This window comes from Coffea arabica, chromosome 11e (genome assembly GCF_036785885.1).
Source record: "Coffea arabica cultivar ET-39 chromosome 11e, Coffea Arabica ET-39 HiFi, whole genome shotgun sequence".
Classification (NCBI taxonomy): Eukaryota; Viridiplantae; Streptophyta; class Magnoliopsida; order Gentianales; family Rubiaceae; genus Coffea; species Coffea arabica.
In genome coordinates this window covers 57,274,740-57,298,554 of record NC_092331.1, presented here as the reverse complement: position 1 = coordinate 57,298,554, position 23,815 = coordinate 57,274,740, and the positions used below count along the sequence as shown (strand labels likewise).

The window sequence follows — 23,815 nt, the reverse complement described above, 5'->3', positions numbered from 1 at the left end:
AGAGAACTATTCCTGCACCGCGCAAGTTAGCAGGAACCACCGTCACGTGCGCATGTTAGCCTCTCCCATCTTGTTAACAGACTCCCACTGGTCGAGTTTTGGTTTGAACGTAATTTAACCTAAGATTATTATCTACTACTGTTCTTTATTATGTCCAAAAATGAGCGTCCAACAATCAATTTGACCAAAGTGGCAAAAATTCGAAGCTTATGTACTATATTGCAACCGATAAAAGTCTGTTATGCAAATTATCAAAACCTTGATACACTTCGAGGGTGTCCCTCAAAAAATTGTCTTCTTCCCCCCCCCCCCCCCCCCCCCCCCCCCCCCCCAAAAAAAAAGTTGTGAATGTAAAAGTCATCCAATTGGAATTTTTTTATTTTTCCTGTTAGAATGCAGACTCTTGAGAGAGTATTAATTGAAAAATATGCACAAGAAAGTAGAAACACATATGCTGGACCCAAACTCAAATATTCTCCGTGAGCATATTTTTCTAGTTTTTTACTTTTCTTTCTAATACCACATGTATTGACCCGCAGAATGTGGCAAAAATGTGAGCCAGAGTCAAATTGACTAGCAGAGATCCTTGCATTCTGCAGTCAATTCCGGAGAATTGACTGATGTCCAAATCCTCATTTTTCCATTACCTGTCAATTTGGCATTGGCATCTTTTCTCCTTGGAAAATTCGGACTCATCAGCTCATTTCTATTCATTTTATTTTTAATTTCTCTATAATACAACGATCCACACCCAAAAACAAGAAAAGTTTATAAGAAGTTTCTTCAGAACAGGCGTATTTTATTCTGCAAAATAAGCAAGCAAACCGAGTTACATAGAGATACAAAGTCCAAGGATTACACTTGTAAAATACTAAAACAGGGTGGGCGGATTCGGGTATAAACTAAAAGGCACAAATATCAGTATTAAGGCCTTCAGTCAGCTTCTCTCCATATGATGCTACCAAACCGGGTTAGTGCTTGGGAGCTGATTTTCCGGCCTTAGCCTGAAAGATATTGAAAGAATTGGATCAGCTTAACTTCAAGGTTTTTTTTTTTCAAAAGGATTTTCCTTTTACATCTCTAATTTCAGAGTTCTTATAGTAAATTTCACTTTATTGCGGAATTCAGATAGTTAAATTTATTGTTTTTTTTCAAACATCTGATGTTGTCGGGCAAATCGACAAGGTAATATACTTAATTTATGTGTACCTAAATAGTTGTGGTCATAGTTTAATCTCAATCAATGTGTTTGGGCTACTCCAAAATTATAAAATAAACAACAAAAAAGGGAAATGATGAAAAATTAATGAATATGAAGGGTCAATATAGAGATAGAGGTGACCTTCTTCTTAGGTTCAGACTTTGTGCCAGCCTTCTTGGCAGCTGGTTTGGAGGGAGCGGGGGCTTTGGAAGCCCCATCAGCACTAGTCTTGGCAGTGTCCTTCTTGACCTGCCCAAAGAGCTGAGTGCCCACTGATTTTTCAGCCTTCAATGATGCCATTTTACTTTTAGCTCTTTTAAATCACGACAAAGAAGGAAAAAAATCTGTAAATGTAATGACGCTTAGGAGATTAATTGGGATGCAGGTGCTGTCCTTTGCATTGAAACCTCGAGCCATTTATACCCCATCCGAAAGAATTCGAATAAAGACTTACAGCTCAAGAAATAGTGGCCAAATGGGAAGAATGGAATAAGTAGATATCTACAAGCAAATGCTTCATCAGAATCAGGTGCTCGTCTCTATTATGTATTTTTCTTATGGTTATGTGGCCCTTTCGGGAGTTAAATTTAGTACTCCAGTCTCAAGCATGTCCCGAATATTATTGTCCAAAAGAGATGATATTCTTGATAGATTGATCCCTCAGCACTTGCATTTACAAGTCAGATTATTCCAAGAGCCATCCAACCTGGCTCCCAAGTATTTCTGTATGTTTTTAAAGGGTTTCTAACTTCTTGGCACTGTTATTTCTTTTGTTAGTTTGGGGAATTTGGAAGCTGGTTTAGTTTAATCTTATGTATCTCAAATATTTTTAATGCTTAATCTGATTAGAAACCTTTTTTTTTTTTTTAACGTGGAAGCATATGCAGAAAGCAGGATATTCTCCTCTTCATAGAAATTCAATGAATAACTTCTGTATGTTACAAAACCCCTCAACGGATACTGCAACATCTTTCTTCAGGCAACACCCCCCCCCCCCCAAAAAAAAAAAAAAAAACCATCAACGGATGTGAGTATCAGGGATGCTTTCTACCTCGAACAAAAACATTATGATATTTTTATCCTACCATCTCATACATTGTTAACAATCCACAATCAGTTACATAGTCTACATCTGCATTCGATTATCCAAAAACAAAAGGAAAAGGAGAGAGATGATTATCATAATGTGAAATTTACCATTCACTTTAAATGAAGATAACCAGGCTTGTGGAAAAACATTTGGAAATCCGAAAATTTGTTGATCCAATCTCTATGCGATCGAAAAAATCTCCCTCTGTTCGCGGGTTGATTATTGTTGTAATTTGTTTGTAATATTTCCACTATCGTGGTTTCCTTGTAATCTTATCCAAAAAATTCTCTACTGGATCCAAAACATACAGTTTTTTGTATGGGTTTTTTGTAATGTGACCATCCAATTGGAATTCATTAGTACGCTTAGATCACATCTATCCTACCAAGCAATTATATATTTCTTTTTTTTTTTGGGATAAAAACATCATCATTCGTTAAATCAGTATTAATGGCAGAAATTACATCAAATATTGACAGATACAAACAAATTTGAAAAACAAAACTAGAAATTACAAATATGAAAATGCAATAGAATATTACATCGTGAAGCTCAAAAAATACTTAAAAGATAAAACGCTTATTATTCCATGACTATCTGTATATGCTTCCAACACCATCCACCGCTTGTTTTCTCCCAAACTATTTGCTAATAAACTAATTCAAGTCCAAATATGTTAATGTGAGATCTAATGAGATTGATCTCAAGGATCTCAATATGAGAATAAAATTTTAGATGAACAACACTTTCTTGATTATTATGCCTCATTGCATTAATATACTTTCCTAATTAAATATTACTTATTTAAAAACTATAATTTGAACTCCATCATGGGCACTATAGTAGCATCATAGACACGGTAAAAGTTACAAAAATATTTAAAACTCTCTGTACTTGTCTAAGATTTTAGAGATTGGCATAAGTATCCAAAATTTAGTAGATGGTGATACTTAAAACTTAGAGGTAAGGCGATGGACTAGTAAATTAATAATGGGCTTAGACAATAAGCAGTTAGCAAGAGTGTGCAATTTTGAAAATCACTACGTTAGAAATTTTCTTATTTTACTTGAGTAAAAATTAATTATCAGCATTTATTGCAGATTAATTACATGCCGTTAATTATCAGGAGCTTGCGCATCATGTGAACGGATGACACGGTGATTATGATTAATGTATTTTTTCCCCCCTTCAATTGATATTTTGCCACAAATTAATTAGGAGAATAACCTATAACTGTCAAAACGCATAATTGGCTACATCATATGCTCCCATTTAATGAATCATCTAATGACAGTTTTCAACAGAGAAGAATTGACAAAGTGAGGAGTCAAATGAGATGGCCCTTTTGACTTTTTTCTTTGGCATACCTGGTAGCTTATTAGTTTGGCAAAGGTTTCTGAAAAAGAGCACTTAAAGAAATATTTGTTGATAAAATCATTCCAGAGTTCTTGATTTCTGCATAATTTAATTTTAATAAACGAATTCTCACATTTTTATAAACCTTGATGTCTATGTATTTTTGTCCAAGCAAAATGGAGTTTTGGAATGGTAAATTTGATACTAAGATAACCAATGCTATCTTGGGTGATCCAGGATCTCATTTTACATTTTTTTTTCCCCATAGCATCCCAAATGGATATTTGCACCGATTGTGTTCCACTTTTCATATTATTTGGTTTCCAAATATTCCTTGTGGATTTTGGTTCAGAATTAAGGGGGGACTCTTATGCGTAGCCAAAGATCTAAGTGAATAACTGCCTTGTCAGGGAAATTTGCCAAGTCAAATTGCAAAGCGAGTTTAGCTGCAGTTTTGCCAAACTCTCTCTTTCTGAGAAACTAAACTCATGGTAAATTTCTGCGCCTTGTGGCTCTGAAAGTAGCCCACTTGACCAATTGATTAAGGTATTAGCATGAAAGTTGATTAACGTTTTGATGTTCTATACAAATGAAGGCCACATGATATAGCTTCCCCACCCCCTCCCCAAAAAAAATCCCCCAAAACAAAACAGTGAATCTGTCATTCTTTAGCCAATTTTTACTACTTATATCCCACCTTGGGAGGATGAGAATTAAGCTAGTAGTATTGACCTAACTGGTTTTCCAAGCATTTACAGTCTGATAATCGACCTTTTTCGCTCACAATTCTTCTCAGGAATGATAGATTGTTAGCTTAAACTGCAAGATTAATATCGTAATAAGATTTATATGTGATTATTAGGCCAAGCTAGGAAGGGAAAAGTTACATAGATGGATTACAATCCAGCGGTGGTATAACTTCGGTAAACTAAGGGACAGCCGGGAACAGGCAAAACCTTAACTGACTGTCATAGTGTCATACTTACTATATTACAATATTTGTAACAGCAAGTCAATCATCCTTGTTCTTAGTTCTTTGCTGCAGCTGACTTGCCACCTGATGCCTAGAAAAACCAAAGTAAATTATTTTGAGTTCAATTTTGCACGAAGATCATCTGACATTCGACAAAATTTAAGCAGGGAAGCATGTATCAGCTTAATAATACTAGTACCTTTTTCCTTGGCTCCCGAGGCTTCTGCTCGGTCTTCTTAGGGGCTGGTTTGGAGGCTGGAGCTTTGGCAGGCTCTTTCTTAACCTGCCCAGGCGGTGGCTGTGCTTGAGAACCAGCTGGTTTCTCAATCTTAATCGATGCCATCTTTAGAAGTTAGCTTTCTAACTGTTGTAAAGCACTTCTAATTCGGAGGCCTCATTTTAATCTTTCAATCAACACCGGTATATATAGATCATTCCAGTCATCCAAAGAAATGGTATAACTGAAGTTGAGGCCTACTGAATAATTGCGCAAAGAGCTTGCATCAGATGCTTTTAGCATAAGTCTGACAAGGAGAGGTTATTCTGTAACTAGCTTTCAAGTTTGCATGCCAGTTATTATGGTGCAAAAAATCAAACAACTGTCATGAACTAAATTGAAGAATGACTAACTCAGATTCTTCAAGGGCTGTTTTCATTGCTGATACTTAGCTTAATTTCTCACATATGGAATAAGTTCTTGAAATTTAAATTTCATATTCCCAGAGTCAGCATAAGAATACCAGTCTCAACTCTCAACGTTATCCTGAGCCTAGTTGCCTCAGATTCTCAAGAGATGTGACATCTGCAGAATAGACTACTACTGTCATAAAGAATTTGCCTTTGGTAATTTTTTGCCAAGGCCCATGCGGCAAATGCTGAAGCTGCCAGCACAACAATTCCTGTTACGAATATTTTATCTTTTCGCAAGATATTAATATTTCATTGCTTAAATTATTTGCCTTCACAAAAATCATGTAGGAGAGCATAATCATCGCCCCCTAATTTGGTTTCCGAGCTGTTATCGACCTCTTGAAATTAGATAGCTGGGCTGCCATACTTGAACGTCGAGAATTAAGCTGATTAGTCAAAGCTGACATTTCTCAAAGAATTAATAGCAATGGTGATCACAAGCATCAGTCTAATTCAGGAAACATTAATCTGCAACTTGGAACATTGTGAGATGGTAAAATGATATTTTATAATTAACCATCTTCCCCTACTAAAGAAGGAAATGAAGATAAAGTTGCTCTCCTCTTGACAGTTTCTCTTAATTTTTGTTACTTCATGTACAAAATGACAGAGTTGTAGTTCTGAGAACAGTCGTGGAATGCATATGTCAGCAGCAAGTTGAGCAACCTATTCCATTACTGCTCTGTAATGTAATCCCCAGACCACAATGCGAGTTGGCTATTATTGTTTTCATGTTAAAAGTTTCCAAGAATTTCTCTGCATTGTATGATTCGTTGAGAAAAATTATGACCAAGTCAGCAATGATGCAATTTTAGAATCTATAGCATTTTCAGGCTCTGCAAGTGGGAAAAAGCTGAGCAGCATTGTAGTTTTATGTAGAATTTTATGATACATGATACAGTTTGGAATCACATTTCCTGCTCTGATATTCTTATTTTTGTTATATGGTTTAAATGGTTCATATTCCCCACAAAAGTAAAACTTTTTGAACATGTGGACGCTTTTGGAGCATGCCATTTGTTACATGATCCTGAAAAAGGACAAGTTCAATTTATGTAATTCAGAATCTCAATTTACTATTTGAAGTTGAGTTTCGATTGTTAGGGCAACAGACTAATGCTGGAACATATGAATCAGCCTTGGTGGCCTAAGAATACAAATATCAGATTGACCTTCCCCTATTACAGTCAATGAGGTTGTCTCAACCTCAAAGCTATGTATGCCAATAGCCTATATCCAATTAACATTACAGCCAAAGCAGCCACATCCATGCCCAAATTCTCAATACCTAGAAACTTGATTGCTGGATTATCCATTACTCTGCAGTGAACACCTACACCACATTGATAAAGCTCATTGTTTGAGTACTGGACTGCCAAAAGAAGCTTGTAAGAGTAGTGACTAAACGAAATGTACTTCAGCCAAGCAATGAAAGGTGGAATATGCCGGATGTAATAACCACTGGCTAGTAGGAAAACAAGCATCATCACAGAAGACAAGGTAGTGGCCTGTTTCAAATCCATTAGAATGGCACCAAGTGCTAGGCCAAATCCTTGTGAAACCAGCACATTGAAAAGAATGATCAGAAGCGTCAACACAAAAGTAACAAGTGAAGGCTTGAGGCCGCTCATCCAGTAACTCACGATTACAAATATAGTTGGAAGTACAAGCTCCATTGGTAAGTCACCAACAGTCCTAGCAAAATAATATGAGGAAAGGCGATACATGCCAGAGGAGCGTTCTCTTGTTAGCATTGGCTGCTCTTGTGGAAATGCAAATACAGCGTTGAACATAGGGAAGAATCCCCAGAAGATCGAGAAGAAAAATAGAAGTCCAACCTGAAATTGATTAGTTAAGATTAGGAACAGGGAAATTTTTTTTAACAATTGCAATTGCTATAAAATCAAGAAAGTTTGGCATTTCAGCTAATCTAGTAACCTTTTGAGATAGACTTTTAGGCCACTTGAACTCAATGTGTGGAATTGCTTATGATGACTCCATAACATAAAGCATCAACAAGAGTAAAAGTACCTGATCTTGTATGTGGATAGTACCAGAATGCCACCAAAGGAGTCCTGAAAGAATTGAAACAGACATGACTTGAAAAATTCTTAGTCCTGAATAAGATTCATGCTTTCTTTCTTTAAGGCCTCTGCTCAGAAGCACTTTGAATTGTAACCACCATGTCGTGGTCCATTGATTCTCAGAACCTGCAAGAGTTTAGTTTGTGTCAGTTATTGCTTGCAAAAAAAATAAAATAAAATTGATTTTCCTGTTATAAGGCCATTTTCCATACTTTTTGATCGTGTTGCTCCCCTTGAATTAACTGGATCCTGAGATCTTCTTTGGATTTCATCCTTCAGAGAAGGATATAGGTTCTTCTTGTAAGAGGATACTAGGAACTGTCTAATTGAACTCTTTTCATCATGGTGATCTGGTCTTCCTGGAAACTGTGTTCGATCATCCTGTCTTGTACCCAGAACCACACCTTCAATACCACATATTTTGCAGTAAATGAGTGAACAGAAAATTTGTTGTTCACATTCATCACAATCATGAAAATTCTTTTCTTCTGTAAATTTACTGCTGAAGTTTCATACGATTTTGTTGACGGACTAAAAAAATTGAAGGACATACTTATTATCTGGAAGCTCAGTCCTATGAAGTTGTGTTTATTGACGGACTGAAAAGACAGATTTTTATCTGGAAGCTCATTCCTTGAAGTCGAAATACTTAGTCTAAAAGTGAATGCTGGAGAACTTACAATACCAATACCAACAAAGATTTTTCACCCTTAATCATTGAATAAGCGATCGCCATTAATCATTGAATTTAGGACCATGTCTTAAAAGCTATCAGATTGATTTGAGGTAATTATCTTAATCAACTACAGAACAAGTTACAGAGGCAAGGGAAGGAAAAATCCTCATGTACATCACCACGCATTTTTTTTTCAGTATACTTTCTTGGTGGCTCATAAAGAAAGGAAACAGATTTTAAGAATATGTTGGGCCAGCATTGGCTGGTGATGTACGAATAGATCTTTTGCCAATTAAACAACCAACATGGATTCGTAAGATAGATTTAGGGTCCAGTTATCTGCGAATTTCCGGGGAATATGTTCTAATATGATGTACCATCTTCAACTTTCAAGAGATGGTGTCAAAAAGCAAGGCCCCTGTCCGAGGCAGCCAATAAAGCAGATATAATAGCTGGAACTAATTTTTATTGATTCATGAAACTTATTAGACTGTAGGGCTTTTCACTGGAAAAGAGAGTTAAAAATTGGATTGACAGAAATTGTTTTACCTACAAAAATAAAAGCTGTACTGCTAAAGGCCCAAATAATTCTGCTTGATTCCAAATTTGTGGGTTTGAAAATCTTGGCAGAAGATTTCAACAGCAGGAACAGGATATCCTTTCCCATAGAACATTATGAACCACGCACAGATAACAAATATGTCAAACACGCATTGATTGCGCGATCCATGTCATAAGTTTTTTGGCCTAATTAACCTGAAACTGACTTGATTTAATGAATATCGAACATTAGTTTCCTTGATATAAGCAATTGATTGATGTGGAAAACGATTAGACACTATTGGACAATTTTGAGGTTGATGGATTTTATTCGATGGTTCTCATTTCCCAGAACTTGAGCCCACTCTTTTGAGAAGCCAACTGTAAGATTTCAAGTCCCATTAATTATGCTCAATTTGGGGATACACAATGCATCAGTTAACAGTAAAGCAGACATGAATCATCAATTCTGGTACGCTCTCATAGTGCTATTGTTAAGGACAGAACATGGGTAGCAAGAATGCAGTTCAGGGAACTAATGTAACTGTAGCATTGATAACTACGTTAATAGTACTTTGTATCTCTTCAGACTTAAAATTCTTACTGAATCATGTTCAATGAGAAGCAAATTAAGGTAACTAGATTCAAGAAGAAATGGTGTACCGTTAGCAAGATCAAGGAGAAAATCAGCTGGATTGACGAAATTGAAGCCAGGCATATAGCCAATTGAGGCGAAATACTCCATCACAAGACTAGCACTGCCGCTATAAATTGGATAACCTTCTGATAGAACCAACACCTTATCAAACATTGTGTACATCCTACTTGACGGTTGGTGAAGTGTTGTAATCACAGTCCGGCCACCTCTTGCTAGCCACCTCAAAGTTGCAATAATTCGCTGAGCTGTAGTCGAATCAAGGCCAGAAGTTGGTTCGTCAAGCAATAATAAACTAGGATTCACTAGCATTTCTTGGCCAATAGTGACCCTTTTTCTCTCACCACCAGATACGCCTCTCAAAAGAGGGCCACCAATCATACTATTTCGGCATCTAGTTAATCCTAGTTCCATGATAATCAACTCAACCTGCTCAATCTTCTCATTTCTGGAGAGCTTATTTGGTAGCCTCAGAAAAGCGGTATATGTCAATGTCTCCAACACTGTCAGGTGAGCATATAAAACATCATCTTGTGAAACGAAACCTGTTTTCCGCTTCATTGAGCTCGAAAAAGGAAGTCCATTGTATGTAATGGTGCCTGAGACTTTGCCAGATAACCTTCCAGCCAGGGCTGTCAGGAGTGTTGTTTTACCACTACCTGACGGACCTAGCATGGCTAGCAACTCACCAGGCCGAACAATTCCACTGACACCATTCAGGATAGCGCGAGTTGGCTTTGGATGAGATGAAGAAAAACAACCACCTCCAGTCCCTCTCAAACTTAAAGTGTAAGCCACATCTTCAAACTGCAAAATTAGCATATTCATAAAAAGGGATCAAAATAATTCACGTATAATCGGTATAAACGCCAACATACTTTCATTTCGGCATGTGAACAGAATAATTCTCAATTCAGGTCAAATTACATGCAAGAAAATCTCCTAGGACCATGCCATGTTGAGTTATACAATAGATTCTTTGTCTAGGATACCTTGAGTGTCACAGGTCGTAGTGATTGACGAAGGATCGAATATCGAACAGGGCTTATTTGGTTCTCATCAGGGCTTTGATTTACATTGGTTGCTGAATTCAGGGGCTCAACATGGACTGAATTGTTTTCTGCCCGGCTACATTTGATCATGTTACTAGCTGGACCTGCACAACCAGCCATGCTAGCAGAACTGTTTTTTTGCTCAGGAGGCATCATTTCAGGATTGGAAAAGACTGGAGTAAATGAATGGCTGGAAAATGAACAAGATCAAGAACAAGAGAAATTGAATGCTGGTGGATCAAGGGCTTCAAATGGTCTAAAATGATCAGGAAGGAGGAAGATCACATGCAGGGAAAGAGCAAGTCTGTGGGGGAGCTATAAATTTAAAAGCGAAGAATGCACGGGAAAGAGTTGGCTTCGGGTTGGGTGATGATATAGCCGTAAGTAAGCGCTATGAGAGGATCACTAAGCTGCGGCCTAGAGAACCTAGAAAGAGTTAAAAGGGAGTCTAGGAGTGATGTATTGATTGATTGTTACCAACAATATCATTTTCCACTTTATTTGTATGCATGATCATATGCGTCCACTTATTAATCTTTGTGGCCAACTGTTAATATTGTGTGGTAGTAGTTGAATTTAGGGTAAAATCCAATTTTAGTCCCCACTCATGTCTTCTTCTCACATTCTCCTAGCTAATAATTAATTAGATCCTTTCAAGTGTGAAATTGTAGGGATTTTTTCTAACTAGTGTCCCTAAGGCTTTGGTTATTACACGTACTTATTCAAATGTAGTCCACAAACCTTCACCTTTTAAATAAAGACAGTTTCTTGAATTTCTTTTTTCAAGAAAGCTAATATCTTTAATTTCATTTAATTAGCACCTTCAGGAATATGTCCTTAGGTGAGCTGGCTACCATATAAAATAGATAATGCAGTTTTGACTGTAAGTGAAAAGAGTTGATCTAGAGGTAGGTTTCTCTCCCTCTAATGTCCTATAACCAAATTGGACACTTTCTTAACATAGGTTAGAGTACGCCCTCTCTTAATATATTTTCGCTGATTGTGCAAGGAAAAAAAATAAAAACTTAACTAATGCCCTTAAACGTACTGCCCCTGAGACAGTTTCTTGACCAGTATCCCTAAGGCATTGGTTGTTACTCACTTGTTCAACATACTTTTCATCTTTTAACTGCCCCTTTTGAAGACAGTTTCTTGATATTATTTTTTTCCGGGAAATCTAACAATTGGAGTGTCATTTAACTAGTAGGTGCCTTAAGAGCAATCATTAGATAAATCCTTAATCATATCTCATAGCTCGATTTTTAAATTATTTTTATTAAGAACATATTAGCAAGCATTTATATAACTGTACACATCCGTTGCCAATTTAAACTAGCAGTATTTGTCAAACAAGCATAAGTCTCTCTCTCAAACGTAAACTATCGTCACCCGGGTCGGCGGCTACTAAATGCGTCAAAAAAATAAAAAAAAAAATACATCAAACTTATTTTCACGAACAATATCAGCCTGACTCATTAAGAGTTGGAAAACTCTTGAGTACTGGGTTTAAAAAAGAAAAAAGAAAAAGAATTTCTTGTATAAGATTCTCTTTTGAAGCTTTTTTGTTTGTGTATCGGCAATTATGGAGTGTAATTGTTGGTGGTTCAGATCGAATTAACTTAACATGATTTGAGTCGTTTATTTTAAATTTTTGTTTCAAAAAAAAAAAAAAGTAAGTATGTTGTATCAAAATTGATAATCCAAATGAATATCTGATAAATTATCTAAGGAGAACAAGATAAATTATAAGAATTAGCAGTAAGTTTTGGAGAATTCAAATTGGAAAGCAAACAAAATGAATTTATTTTCTGAAATCCGTTGACCAGTGGGAAGGCACTGTATTCTGAGCTAGTTATGTCTTAACTTTATTGGTTAAGGACCTACAAAATAAGATCTTTATACTAATTTTTTGCCCCAAAGTGATATGCTGATGCTGCAAGATTACGAGTCACTGCCTTTTTTGGAATGCATGACCAATGAAATTTATACAGCAAAAAGACGCCTTTAAGATTTTTATGATGGTTGAACCTAAATAGTAGTATATGGTATTGTTGCATGGAAATAAATATTCCGAGGTCACCCTGTGGAAACTGTATATTCCAGGACTAAAACACGTAAATGATGGCCGCATCAACTTTTACAGTGAATAAACTGGTAATGTAAATAATAGTGCCAATTTAACCCTATGCCACAGTTAATGACCAAAATAATTATCATTTTGATGCATTTCTTGCCGACATTAATGACTTGATGGCAGATTCTTCTTGTAGATGAAGCGATTATTGTCAGAAATGGTTGTTGGGATGATGATATTGTGGTTGATTTGGGTGCAATTTCCAGAGAAAGAGTATTCCCATTTTTGGTCGAATATTCACTCCAGGAGAAGGTAATTCGTTGCCAGGTTGCCTGCAAAGAAACCACGTGGTGCAGTCCTATTTCAAAATTCTCTCCTGTTATTCTGCGTTTAATTAAAGGTTACTTCTTCAGTTGCGTAAATTTCATTACAAAAAGGAAATGGATATTTTTTCCTTTGGAATTCTTTTTTTTTTTTTTTTGGTGGATTGAGGATGTGTACGTTTAGGACAAATTTCTGCCATACACTTTAGTTATGCGGGGAAAGAAAAGGAGGGGAAAGGTGAGCTTTAAGGAGCAGGGAGCTTTGAAATCAAGATCTCAAATTCATAACTAAAGTAATTATTTTTCAGCTCGATGATTACAAAACATCAGAAAGGGGTACATGGATATGTGATAAGATCTTCAAGCAACGATAATGTACTGCATGCTACAATCATCATGCACTAGATTTTGAACAGGAAGAGATCTGAAACCAACCCAATACTGTATGTTGATTGTCTTTCTTTCTATCACTTTTTCATTGCTAGCTTTTTCACTCGAGGGTTTTGAGAGGGCATATGGTGCCTCCTCTTTTGAGGAGTTTCCAAGGGAAAAGAGAAGCGCGTTTGTTCCTCGTGGCTCTTCTAGGTGGCAAGTGTCCATTCCTGGGTTAAGATAGTGGCTGAGAATGAGATTATGTGTGGTCTTTCTTTATAAAGGCTTTGTTGAAGAAGGTGGTGTCACGATCATTGAAAAGTCTTGCTTTTCTATGGGATCATCTAGCAGCTGTCAATATTCGTGCTGCTACGTAATTATCTTGCCAAATGCCAACGTAGTACTACAGTATGCGATCGTCCGGCAAAAACATTTGGAACAAAGTTTTTGTTGTACCAGTAATTAGAACACAGCCTTCGAAACGTAAATTTATCTGCCTTTATTTACCCAAAGAGGAAGACATTGTGACTTCTAATAAGGAAACTTTGTGCATGGTGTCATAATTAAGAATATTACTAATACCGAGCAGGCAGTGACTTCTAAGTTTTAAGGTTCAACACTATTACCGATAACAATTTGGAAGTAGATAGATATCTGGTAATAACAAATTAACAGCTCAAACTTTATTAGGCTAATGCTACTTGGGAAGCAAGTGAAGTCTAGGCTTTGATTGAGAATATGTAGGAGTAATAACAACTCAAACTTTATTAGGCGGCTAACACGTAGGACTAATTCAGTCCTGAGGTGAGGTGTAACCGTGTAAGTAAGTTGATTGAGAATCTTGAAGAGTTCAAAACATTTTGATAAACATCTCTTATCCTTACTTAACATGGATAAGAGCTTTCCCACGTTTAGAAAAAGCAGAGTCGGAGTTATTTGTTTTCAACATAAAAGGATCAACACTTTACTTCATATCCATGCATCGAAGGCTGCGCGACCATATAATCCTTCATATTTGGACAATATTCACCAGAAAAGTTGATTATACTGCCTAGAATTGAATTACGGGAGCCTATGACAACGTCTTAATCCTTAATCAGGATAACCATTACAAACGATTGCCACATTTTTGCGTTTGCTCAGTACGTGTCAAGCTTGGATGATGTTTAGTTCACTTTTAATGCGTCATTTTGAGGATACAGAGACACAAAGATACATTTCTCTCCTTGGATATTATCATTGTTCTTTCACCTTCCATTGCTGTTAATCCTACGTAGCTTGATCCCAACTTTATGCAATTAATTTCGTGGTCCTCCACAATCCGTAAAACGGTTGTCTCTGCAAGCTGCATGTAGTACGTGGAGATTCTTTGTTGCAGTAGGTAGCATGACTTTAAATGCATGTATATCACACTAATAACTTGAAGTAATTGCAATTTCCAGTACAATGTCCACATTTAAAGAAATTGTTAGCTCAATGCAAACTGGAAACTCAAATACTCCCTCCCTTTTTTTATAACTAACGTTCAAGGTTTTGCACACCAATTAAGAAAAGTTTTTCATTGCTTAAATCTGTACACTACTTTCCTTTTGTACCCTCATTAATTGTCCAATTCATCCATGTTTTCTCTCACTAGAGTACTAAATGGTGTTGTTTTACTAGGCCAAAAGCAATGCAATAATTACTAGGAGTAGTAATTAAGAACCCTGTATTGGAAAAGAGAGATAAAAGGGTAAAATTGTGAAAAAAATAATTAATACTGTATGGGGATAATAAAATGACAGATAAAAGTACACTAGAGTAAATTTCTTAAACGTCAGTTATAAAAAAAGGGAGGGAATATATGTCCTTTGTTTTGGGAATTACACCTAATTCATAACACCACATCAAGTTTTTAGGTGTTAACAAACGATTAGGGCTTGCAAGCCCTCTTATCTTCTTTCTTCCCCAACTTTCTTTTTGTTTCTTTTTGTCTAAGTTTTAATAGGTCTCGAAATGGTTCAAGGTTTGAAGTCCGGTTCTCAACCAAGTGAAGGGTGAAATCCCGTCTGGTGGATAATTTTTAATGTGTGCTGGTGCTAAACTAAGGTTTCAACTTTCATTGATCATGGCAATGGTCCTAGGAAATTAGTGTATAGATGAACAAATGAGATTTGCTGCTGTCTTGTTATATAAAACTAGACGTTCTTTCGATTTCTATCGCATGTATCACCTATGATAGATGTTGGAAAAAGATTCACGTTTATTTGAGAAAGGCTCTAAAATAGTACTAGGTTAAGATTAAAGGTTGTGTAGTTAATGATAGCTTCAACCACCGCAGTTACACCACAACCTTTTCGAATGATCCTTGCATATGTGTAAGAAATTTGATTCTTATGGAGTTAATGTGAGTAATATTTATTGCGATGGTTGGAAAGGTGAATTGTCATTTTCTTCCATATGGAACCTTTGATTATGCAGCAGTTGAAAAAATGCAAAGCTTTTTTCTACGTAGTGGAGATTAAATTATTGTTTAGAAACTTTGGTTGGTACAAGTGGCAAAGAAGTCACAATTTATTGCTTCTCGACTTGATCTACAGTTCCTACTCATCTTTCTTGGCACATTAAACCAAGGATAAAACATTTGTACACTGATAGTATATATTCCCTCCGTCCCACTTTAATAGTCTTGTTTTTCTTTTTCGTCTGTCACAAATTATAGTCTACTTTCCAATTGAAGAATATAAGTATCTTTTAATTTCTGTAAAATACCCTTATTCAATATAAGTTGTTATTACTATAAACTACGTTATTTAATATAGATTGTTAGTATTGAATATAATCTATCCCATTTAATGCATTTAAATTTTTCAAAACATATTGATATATGAAAAGTCAACTTTATTTAATATAATGGTATTTTAGAAAAATAGCAATCTAAATTTGTTTTTCCAATAAATTTAACTACTTTTTCTTAAACTGTGTGAAAAAAAAACTAGAACTATCAAAATAGGACCGAGGGAGTATATTAGTAGGGTTAGATGTATGATATATGTATAAAATTTTACATTTATGTCATGCATTCAAATTCACTAGCATATACACTGTCAACATAGAAAAAATTAATTCTTCAAAGAAACTTCTTTATTATTGTTTAGCAATTTTTTGGTCAAATTGATGTCTTATACTTTTCATTTTTAGTTTGAATATTGTATTTGGTAATTTGTGGTAGTATTTGTTCTTGTTTATCAAATCATGTGAACTATAAATAGAATATGTTACTATTATCTTCAGCTAGGAAGAGAAGAGTCAAGATGTGAAATTCTTGTTCTTATATGTGATTAATAATATAATGTTAATTTTATTTCTCTTCTCCCATGCATACTTTTATGTTTGTAAATCATCCTTCTCTTATGTGTTAGAGTGTGTTATTGATCTCCTCACTCTTATAATTTTTAGATTCCACAATCCTCTCAGGTATAGAAAATCTTTGCATAAAACTAATAAAAGGGGTTAAATCCACAATCTTTTCCTACTAAATTCACACTCCATGTGCTCAATGGACAATAATACTTTCATCTATTCAATTTATTTGATTCTTCTTATAGTTCCAAGCAAAAAAGAGGGGAAAATGTTCCCATTTAGAAGAGAATATTTTCAAACACTTTACAAGTGCTTAAGAATATTAATTTTTAACTCAAAATTTAATTTAGCAATTGAGATTTTTTTTAATTACAAATGAGTATACAAATAGCAATATCTGCACATTTCAAGTCTCTAAAATTAAAATCTCAATAATTTTCTAGATAAAACTTGCAATCATAATAAATTTTTCACAAATATATATTATTTGATTATGTGTAAATTAGTATTAAAAACAATTCAACAAAATAAAGGTAGTAGGCTCATAAAAGAAAAGAAGGAAAAATTTTAAAGTAACTTCAAAGAAATATAAATATTGGAATTATATAAACAAAAAAGAAATTTCTCTATAGAACTAGCATAAAGACTAGTGTATATAATTTTTTTCTTTAGCAAAAATATTAGTGTTCCTACTTTCATTATGCAGAAATATAATTTAAATGCTACAAAAAGTTTTAGTTTATTGTATAAAAACTAAGGGCATTAATGCCTAATAAATGTATAGGGTGTTGATTTAGTATGAAGCGGTGCGAATTTAACCGCTCAAAACTAATTTAAAAATAGTAGTATGCAAGTTTTTGATATCGTAATACTATGGACTTTCAACTAATTCTTCTTAAAATGAAGAGTTGATTAAAAATTACCCTAGGATAGTGTAAGACTCTATTCAGATTTGGTTGTACTAGTTTGGCACTTGTTCTGCAATTTGCTGGTGTACATTTCTTGCTATAAATGAAAGTGATATTTTACGTAAAAATAATAAAAACAACAATTAATCACCCTAGGATTGATAATGGATTACTGCATGGAAAAGCAACCACAGAAGCGACTTGAGCTTTCGCAACTTTGAATTAAACCATCCTACTCACGAAAATAACCATGCGCGCAGAGAAAATGCGTAGTTGAAAACCTTGCGAGCAGGGGCGGAGCCAGAAAAAAATCTTAGTGGGGGCACAAATAATACTAAAATTTTTTATCTACTCTTTTTTTAATTTTTTGAGCAAAAAATAAATAAATTCACTAACAAGTATAAATGATATGTATATGCCATGAAAAACATAAAAAGACAAACTCAAAATTATTAATGTAATAATAATTTTATTTCAAAAACAAACTAAACTATTTACAATTGTTCACGATGAGTTTTCATATTTTGATAACGGTTTACAACTTTCTCATTTTCAACTTCACAAAGTATATTTTTCTCAATATAAGTAACTAAACAATCATTCATCCAAGTGTCTCCCATTCTATTTCGCAACCGATTCTTCACTATATTCATAGCTGAAAAAGCTCTTTCTACTGTAGCTGTAGCAACAGGCAAAATCAAAGCCAACTTTAAGAGCATATAAACCAATGGATACACAATATCTCTCTTAGTCTCCACCAACCTTTGAGCTAGATCAGAATATCTATTTAACTAAATTTACCCATATTTGTCCATGAATAGATGGGTATGAGTATCTTAAATTTTTGTATACGGGTATAAATGGGTTACCCAATTAATCCATTTATAATTGTTTCCCCCTAAACCTCCTCTCTTCCTCCACCCATTTTTTTTTCCCAAAATTTTCATTTTATCATAATGTTAACTACTTTGTTTCATTATTATTATTATGTGTTGGTTTTATCTTATCATTTTATTTTCTCTTAGTTTGTTAACTTGCTCTCCCAGCTACACATAATATACAAGTAGGTAGTAATATTTTATTTTCTGGATAAAAATAAAAGAAAAATAAAAAAACTACTTCCTCTCTTTTTTTTTTGTTTTAATAAATAAGAAAAGTAAAACTAATTATTATTGCTCAGGTCATTCTTACATACTATAGCTAGCTAGTGTTACTTGAAGGAAAATAAATGATCCTGTAGGTGAAATGCACAAAGCATCCGGCATGCTCCGGCCAGCCAGTCAGAGTTGTTATAACAGATTTTTGTCCCGGATATCCATGCACTTCCGGACCTGCTCATTTCGACCTCAGCGGAACTGCTTTTGGTGCCATGGCCGTTCCCGGGAAAGAACAAAAGCTTCGCGATGCCGGAGTTTTGGAAATCAGCTATGCACGGAGTTTTGGAAATCAGTTTTGGAATCCCCTATATATAGGGGGTTTTCCGGCGGCTTGGGGGGGGCTTAAGCCCCCACCAGCCCCCCCTTAAATCCGTGGCTGCTTGCGAGGAAGTATGAACTGCAACTAAAGGTGAAAACATGCGGGAGTTCTTGTCAAACATGCGGAGGAACATGTTTCCTGTTAGTTTCTTCGAAATTGCATTCCACACCAGCATCCACCCTTTGCTTTGTCTCCTAGTAGTACCATGATCGATCTTGCATCATCAACACTTACAGGTAACTAGCAAAGTTCGTTGATCATCGTTTTCCTTGAAATTGAATGGCCAACAGGATTTAAAGATTCATTTGTCTACTCCTCAAATGAAGTGCTTGCCTTGTTACCGCCTTGATCGAGTCTCCTACGTACATGCATGAGATGGTTACAAACATTCCAACCTTTCCAACATTGACAAAAACTAAATCAGACCAAATTTGTCACGTTAAAGAAATTAAATAGACAAAAGTGGCACGACCTTTTTTCCTACGGCGGCCAGTTACAAGAGTTTGCATCTCCCATTTTGCTATTAGCGTTGGCAAATATTGACATGGATTTGTTAATTCACTTCCGTCCGACAATTATATTGTCTGTCCCCGGGTCATTGGACATTAGTTGCTAATTCAAATTCACTTTACGGGAAGGTGGACAAAGTTTTTTTTGCTTTGTGAAAAGGATGTCAACAAATATCCCATATGTAGGAGTCCCATCTTTCCAAAAGTTACCTTGTATGTGGTGCAGTCAATGGTCATCGTGTGCCTTGGAGTGATTAACCAAAATACGTAGTTGATGTTAATCTTATGCAGAGTCTAATTACTATTTTAAATGAACTTTTTAAGATAGTATATATAACTCTTACAATAAGTCATAGCAGTGACGGATTTAGGTGGGGGCACTGTATCCCTTAAATTCCTATAATACCTGTAGAATTTTGATATAATTTTAAATGTGCCTCCAGAGTTTTTTTACGAAAGAAGTGAAAGAATTACATGGTCTTCTAAATTGGTTCATGAATTAATATTCTAAAAGGATACGTGGACCACAAAATTCCATTTAAAGTAAGCTAAGAAAAGACTTTTCATTCGAAAAAAAGTAGGTAAAAAATTTTAATGTTACTTTTGCCCCCATTGAAAGTTTTTTCTGGCTTCGTGACTGAGTCATAATGGACCTTTGATTCATGAGTATTACGATAGTGCAGAATACAGTAATGTATGAAATGAATCATCATTAGGAACCATCAATACTACATTATTTATTTACCATTAGGAGATATCAATAGTACATTGAACCAGTATCAATTTTACTCTTTCTAATTCTCATTTGTTGACTTTTGATAGTAGTTACTGTTAGGACCGGGGCAGGAATAGACAAACTCAAGTTAGCACAAAGTAGGCGGTATAACCGACCATATAATAGATAGGCGGTAGATACCAGCCATATAATAATTAGGCGGTAAAACCGACCATATAAAGACGGATAACAAAGCAAATAAAAAACACAAAAGATTTACGTGGTTCGGTCAAATTGACCTACGTCAACGGGCGAGGGAGGAGCAATATTTCTACTATGAAGAAGAAATACAAAAGACCGTAGGAAAGTGGTTCCTAGGCCAATAGGCACTTACAAAAGAGTTTAGAAAATATTCCTAAACTCAAAATAAGAGAGCCTAAAATATTTGACTAAATGGGCTAAATGACTCAAGAAGCTAATAGCCCATATAACTCTCTTAAGTGGTGCGAGTTCAAACGTTCAATGGCCTCTTCTATTTATAGGAATCAAGAGGGAAGCCTTCCGTTTCTGATCTTCGATGTGGGACGCAAAATTCTGCCATCCAAGTCAAGAATTGCGGCTGCGTCTTGACAAATCAACAAATCTTCACCTTGGCATAATTTTAGTTCCACCATCGACAATAGTAAAATTACTCCACCTTCTCCACATAAGCCCCAATGGGCGTAAATCACCAACAATGAACACCAATCAAATCCAAGCACTGCTTGAATTTGTAAACTGGAAGAGGTTTCATAAACATATCGGCTGGATTGTCCTTAGTATTGATTTTCTGAATAAGGACTTTCCCCTCAGCAATGATATCCCGAATGAAGTGATACTTCACATCAATATGCTTCGTCCTCTCATGATACATCTGATCTTTAGTCAAGTGTATGGCACTTTGACTATCACAGTGAATATCAGTAACACCTTGATATAGACTTAGCTCGCTAAATAAACTCTTCAACCACAAGGCTTCTTTGATTGCCTCGGTCACAGCCATATATTCTGCTTCAATAGTAGACAAAGCTACGACAGGTTGTAGAGTAGCTTTCCAACTAACAGCACAACCGCCAATGCAAAATACATAGCCTGAAAGTGATCTTCTCCTGTCAAGATCCCCAGCGTAGTCTGAATCTACAAAACCAACCAAAGTGTTATTATTTCTTCCAAACTCCAAACATGCATTTGAAGTACCTCGCAAGTATCTGAGAATCCACTTCACAGCTTGCCAATGTGCTTTACCAGGGCAAGACATATATCTGCTAACAACACTGACTGCTTGTGCAATATCTGGACGAGTACAAATCATTGCATACATAATACTGCCGACTGCACTAGAATAAGGAACCCGTGCCATATAATCTTCCTCTTCATCTGATTTTGGTGATTGAGCAGCAGATAGCCGAAAATGGCTAGCAAGAGGAGTAGATACTGGTTTAGCATCTTTCATGCCAAAACGCTCCAAAACTTTCTCAAGGTAATTTTTTTGGGTCAAGAATAACTTCCCTACTCCTCGATCTCTTTTGATATCCATGCCAAGAATTTTCTTAGCTGCTCCCAAATCTTTCATTTCAAATTCACTATTTAACTGCAGTTTCAAAGTGTGAATTTCTGACAAATTCTTGGCAGCAATGAGCATGTCATCAACATAAAGCAGCAAATAAATGAAAGAACCATCATTTAACTTCCGGAAGTAAACACAACTATCATACATGCTCCTCAAATAACCATGACCCAACATAAATGAATCAAACCTTTTATACCATTGTCTTGGAGACTGCTTCAATCCATATAAGGATTTCTTCAATAAGCAAACATGGTCTTCCTTACCTTCAATCTCAAAACCCTGGGGTTGCTTCATATAAATTTGTTCTTCAAGTTCGCCATGTAAGAAAGCTGTCTTAACATCAAGCTGCTCTAACTCCAAATTATACATGGCTACTAAAGCAAGCAAAACACGAATAGAGCTATGTTTAACAACAGGTGAGAATATATCATTAAAATCAACACCTTGTACCTGACTATAGCCCTTTGCAACTAATCGTGCTTTATACCTTGCATCTTCAACCCCTGGAATACCTTCCTTCTTCTTGAAGACCCACTTGCAACCAACAATTTTCTTAGCTGACGGCGGCTTTACAAGAACCCAAGTTTCATTACGATGAAGAGATTCAATTTCTTCATTCATCGCAATCAACCACTTTGCAGAGTCATCACAAGAAACTGCTTCTGAATAGGTGGAAGGCTCACCAACTGCATCAGTTTCTTCTGCAACAGACAAAGCATATGCAACTAAATTTGCATATCTTTGTGGTGGTCGAATGTCTCTCCTTACTCTATCTCTAGCTATGGAATACTCTTCTTCTTCAGAACTATCTTCAACAGTAGATTCAGGTGTATCTACTGGCATTTGAATAGAAGATTTGGTCTGATAAGGACCAGAACTGCCAATATCAAGCTCCACCTGCTTCTGTGTACTATCAGTAGTACAAGGACTAGAAGACTCTTTCTTGGAAGATAACATAGACAATTCATCAAAAGTAACATCTCTACTGATTACAAATTTTGGGAATTTGGGATCAGGACACCATAATCTGTATCCTTTCACCCCAGAAGCATACCCAAGAAAAATGCACTTTTTAGCCCTAGGCTCCAATTTTCCATCATTCACGTGCATGTATGCTGGACACCCAAAAACTTTTAAATTGGAGTAATCAGCAGGAGTACCTGACCAAACTTCCTCAGGAGTTTTGAAATCAAGAGATGCAGAAGGAGAACGGTTGACAATATAACAGACCATATTGATCGCCTCTGCCCAAAAGTCGTTTGTCAACCCTGCATTGGAGATCATACATCTTGCTCTCTCCAAAAGAGTTCTGTTCATACGTTCGGCCACACCATTTTGTTGAGGCGTCATCCTGACGGTGTGATGCCGAACAATTCCTTCATTCTTGCAGAATTCATTAAATTCACCTCCACAAAATTCCATGCCATTATCTGTTCTCAACCGCTTAATGTGTTTTCCTGTTTGCTTCTCAATCAAAACTTTCCATTGCTTGAAAGTTAGGAAAACATCATTTTTATGCTTAAGAAAATATACCCAAACTTTCCTTGAATAATCATCAATGAAAGTCAACATGTACCTGGCACCACCTTTAGAAGGAGCACGAGAAGGACCCCATAGATCTGAATGAATGTAATCGAGAGTACCTTTTGTCTTGTGAATTGCTGGTGAACTGAAGCTGACTCTTTTCTGCTTCCCAAAAATACAATGTTCACAGAATTCCAATGGCCCGGTACTTTGACCACAAAGAAGTCCCCTTTTGCTTAGTATGCCTAAGCCTTTTTCGCTCATGTGCCCCAAACGCATATGCCATAATTTGGTGATGTCTGTATCTGACAAAGATGATGTTGAAACAGCAGCAGCACCTGTAACAGTAGATCCCTGCAAAATATACAAAGTACCAGATCTGTGTGCCTTCATAACAACAAGAGCTCCTCGAGTAATTTTGAGAACTCCGTCTCCACCTGAATACCTGCACCCAATAGACTCAAGAGTGCCCAAAGAGATGAGATTTTTCTTCAAATCTGGAACATGTCTAACATCTGTGAGCGTCCTCACAATACCATCGTACATTTTAATCCGGATTGTGCCTTTGCCAACAACTTTACAAACAGCGTTGTTGCCCATTAAGACAACTCCACCTTCAGTTGATTCATATGTTGAAAACCAGTCC

The 23,815-nt window shown here is 35.9% G+C and overlaps 1 protein-coding gene and 2 long non-coding RNA genes across 3 annotated transcripts; all 3 read right to left on the bottom strand.

The window, feature by feature from the left end:
* Positions 1 to 778: 778 nt before the first annotated feature.
* On the bottom strand, positions 779 to 1,588 carry LOC140021594 (uncharacterized). The gene is made up of 2 exons (XR_011825485.1): positions 1,343 to 1,588; positions 779 to 1,004 (listed from the first exon to the last, which is right to left on the bottom strand). It is a non-coding gene; the product is annotated as an uncharacterized lncRNA (long non-coding RNA).
* A 2,886-nt stretch (positions 1,589 to 4,474) lies between these two features.
* On the bottom strand, positions 4,475 to 5,016 carry LOC113715678 (uncharacterized). Its single transcript, XR_003454052.2, has 2 exons — positions 4,820 to 5,016; positions 4,475 to 4,711 (listed from the first exon to the last, which is right to left on the bottom strand). It is a non-coding gene; the product is annotated as an uncharacterized lncRNA (long non-coding RNA).
* A 1,344-nt stretch (positions 5,017 to 6,360) lies between these two features.
* LOC113717413 (ABC transporter G family member 21) lies at positions 6,361 to 10,763 on the bottom strand. The gene is made up of 5 exons (XM_027242253.2): positions 10,258 to 10,763; positions 9,274 to 10,072; positions 7,607 to 7,798; positions 7,342 to 7,520; positions 6,361 to 7,148 (listed from the first exon to the last, which is right to left on the bottom strand). Exons 1-5 carry the CDS (start codon positions 10,471 to 10,473, stop codon positions 6,498 to 6,500), a joined length of 2,037 nt encoding a protein of 678 aa, XP_027098054.1. The 5' UTR covers positions 10,474 to 10,763; the 3' UTR covers positions 6,361 to 6,497.
* Positions 10,764 to 23,815: the final 13,052 nt, after the last annotated feature.